At 39.2% G+C, this 2,500-nt stretch overlaps 1 protein-coding gene across 6 annotated transcripts in view; it reads left to right on the top strand.

The window, feature by feature from the left end:
* The window catches only part of syngap1a (synaptic Ras GTPase activating protein 1a), a 57,558-nt gene that overhangs the window by 35,772 nt on the left and 19,286 nt on the right, over window positions 1–2,500 (top strand). For all 6 annotated transcript variants that reach the window (XM_043232954.1, XM_043232949.1, XM_043232950.1 and 3 more), the window contains 2 exons: window positions 1,684–1,828; window positions 1,898–2,042. In XM_043232954.1, the coding sequence (XP_043088889.1) occupies window positions 1,684–1,828; window positions 1,898–2,042 (290 nt within the window). The remainder of the gene's footprint in view (window positions 1–1,683; window positions 1,829–1,897; window positions 2,043–2,500) is intronic.

Below are 2,500 nucleotides of genomic sequence, written 5' to 3'. Positions count from 1 at the left end.
AAACACAGCATGGATCTGCTTCCTCCACGCTTCACTGCTGGGTCTGTATGGACAGGTGATGAGCCTGGTTTTCTCCACACATACCCCTTAGAATTAAGGCCAAAAAGATCTATCTTGGTCTCATCAAAGCAGAGAGTCTTATTTCTCACCATCTTCAGTCCTTCAGGTGATCTTGCAGGCTTTCATGTGTCTTGCACTGAGGAGAGGCTTCCGTCGGCCACTCTGCCATAAATCCCTGACTGGTGGAGAGCTGCATCTCTGGAGCTCAGCCACAGTGATCTTTGGGGTCTTTACCTCTCTCATCAAGGCTCTTCTCCCCAGATAGCTCAGTTTGGCCGGACGGCCAGCTCTAGGAAGGGTTCTGGTCGTCCCAAACGTCTTCCATTTAAGGATTATGGAGGCCACTGTTCTCTTAGGAACCTTAAGTGCAGCAGACATGTTTTTGTAACCTCAGCCAGATCTGTGTCTTGCCTCAATCCTGTCTCTGAGCTCTTCAGACAGTTCCTTTGACCTCTTGATTCTTGTTTGCTCTGACATGCACTGAGCTGTAGGTCTTATAGACAGGTGTGTGGCTTTCTTAATCAAGTCCAATCAGTAGAATCAAACACAGCTGGACTCTAATGAAGGTGTAGAAACATCTCAAGAATGATCAGAAGAAATAGACAGCACTTGAGTTAAATATATGAGTGTCACAGCAAGGGGTCTGAAGACTTAGGACCACGTGATATTTCAGTTTTTCTTTTTTAATAAATCTGCAAAAATGTCAACAATTTTGTGTTTTTCTGTCAATATGGGGTGCTGTGTGTACATTAATGAGGACAAAAATGAACTATGTAATATAACAAAGAGTAAAAAAATGTAAGGGGGTCTGAATACTGTCTGTTCCCACTGTATAGAGTTATATAGTAAACACATGCTTAATGCTAGCTCAATTTTTTTTCATGTAATTTTTTATGTAAAATGGTATAGTACTATATTAAGTATGTATATGTTAAAAAATATCTTTCTATATTAAATATATTTATATTTTCATAATATGACTTGTATGAATATAAATATGGAAATACTTTTATATATACATAATAAACACATATATTTTGCAAATAGGAACATATTTTGGATGCAATTAAAAAACTAGCAAAAACAAAAAAAGGAACTTTAAAAAACTTTGTTAAAGAACTTTAAAAAAAAAAATTATAAATATATTAAAAATGTAAAAAATACTAATAGAGACTACATTACTACTAAAAGATTACACTTAAGATGCCTGTGAAGTGTCCAGTTGAACTGATTGTGTGTGTGTCTGTGTGTGTGTGTGTGTGTGTGTGTGTGTGTGTGTGTGTGTGTGTGTGTGTGTGTGTGTGTGTGTGTGTGTGTGTGTGTGTGTGTGTGTGTCTGTGTGTGTGTGTGTGTGTGTGTGTGTCTGTGTGTGTGTGTGTGTCTGTGTGTGTGTGTCTGTGTGTGTGTGTGTGTGTGTGTGTGTGTGTGTGTCTGTGTGTGTGTGTCTGTGTGTGTGTGTGTGTGTGTGTGTGTGTGTGTGTGTGTGTGTGTGTCTGTGTCTGTGTGTGTGTGTGTGTGTGTGTGTGTGTGTGTGTGTGTGTGTGTGTGTGTGTGTGTGTGTCTGTGTGTCTGTGTGTGCGTGTGTCTGTGTGTGTGTGTGTGTGTGTGTGTGTGTGTGTGCAGGACTTCCTGTCTGATATGGCCATGAGTGAGGTGGATCGCTTTATCGACCGCGAGCATCTGATCTTCAGAGAAAACACACTGGCCACCAAAGCCATCGAGGAGTTCCTGAAGCTGATCGCACATCGCTATCTCAAAGACACCATCGGTGAGTGTGTGTGAGGATGATGATGATGATGATGAGGATGATGACGATGACGGCCGCTCTGTTCTCCAGGAGAGTTCATCCGTGCGCTGTACGAGTCGGAGGAGAACTGTGAGGTGGATCCGATGAGAACGCCTCCCTCGGTGCTGCCCGATCATCAGGCTAACCTGCGCATGTGCTGCGAACTAGCGCTCTGCAAGATCATCAACTCGCACTGGTCAGTTCCTGTCAGCTGACCCCTCCTTCAGTAACTAACCACACATTCACATGTTCATGGATCTCAGAGGTCAGTTAATGGTCACATGCAGCTAAACAAATACACCATTTAACCTTTTATAGTGTTAAGTGTTTCATTTTGATTTGTTTTCATTCATATCATTATTTAAAGTTTACCTTTTTAGTTGTGTTTTGATTTATGAGGATAAATAATTTTCTACAAATTGTTTTACTTTCATTTTTAAAACGATTTATTTCAATCAAGTTTACATTTTAGGATGCAGTTCATGTTAATTTATGTAATTATTTTAATAGTTTTATTTTTGAATTATGACTTCATTGCGTTATTTCAATTTTTATCTTTATTTCAAATATTCCTTTTTCGTGTAGTTAATTAGTTTCTTGATTGTTTTTCATTTGACATAGTTATGATATAATTATTAGTATTTAAAAAAAACA

Source organism: Puntigrus tetrazona, unplaced genomic scaffold (genome assembly GCF_018831695.1).
Source record: "Puntigrus tetrazona isolate hp1 unplaced genomic scaffold, ASM1883169v1 S000000746, whole genome shotgun sequence".
Lineage (NCBI taxonomy): Eukaryota > Metazoa > Chordata > Actinopteri > Cypriniformes > Cyprinidae > Puntigrus > Puntigrus tetrazona.
Note: the sequence above shows the minus strand (reverse complement) of the source record. Positions and strands in the feature narration are given on the sequence as shown.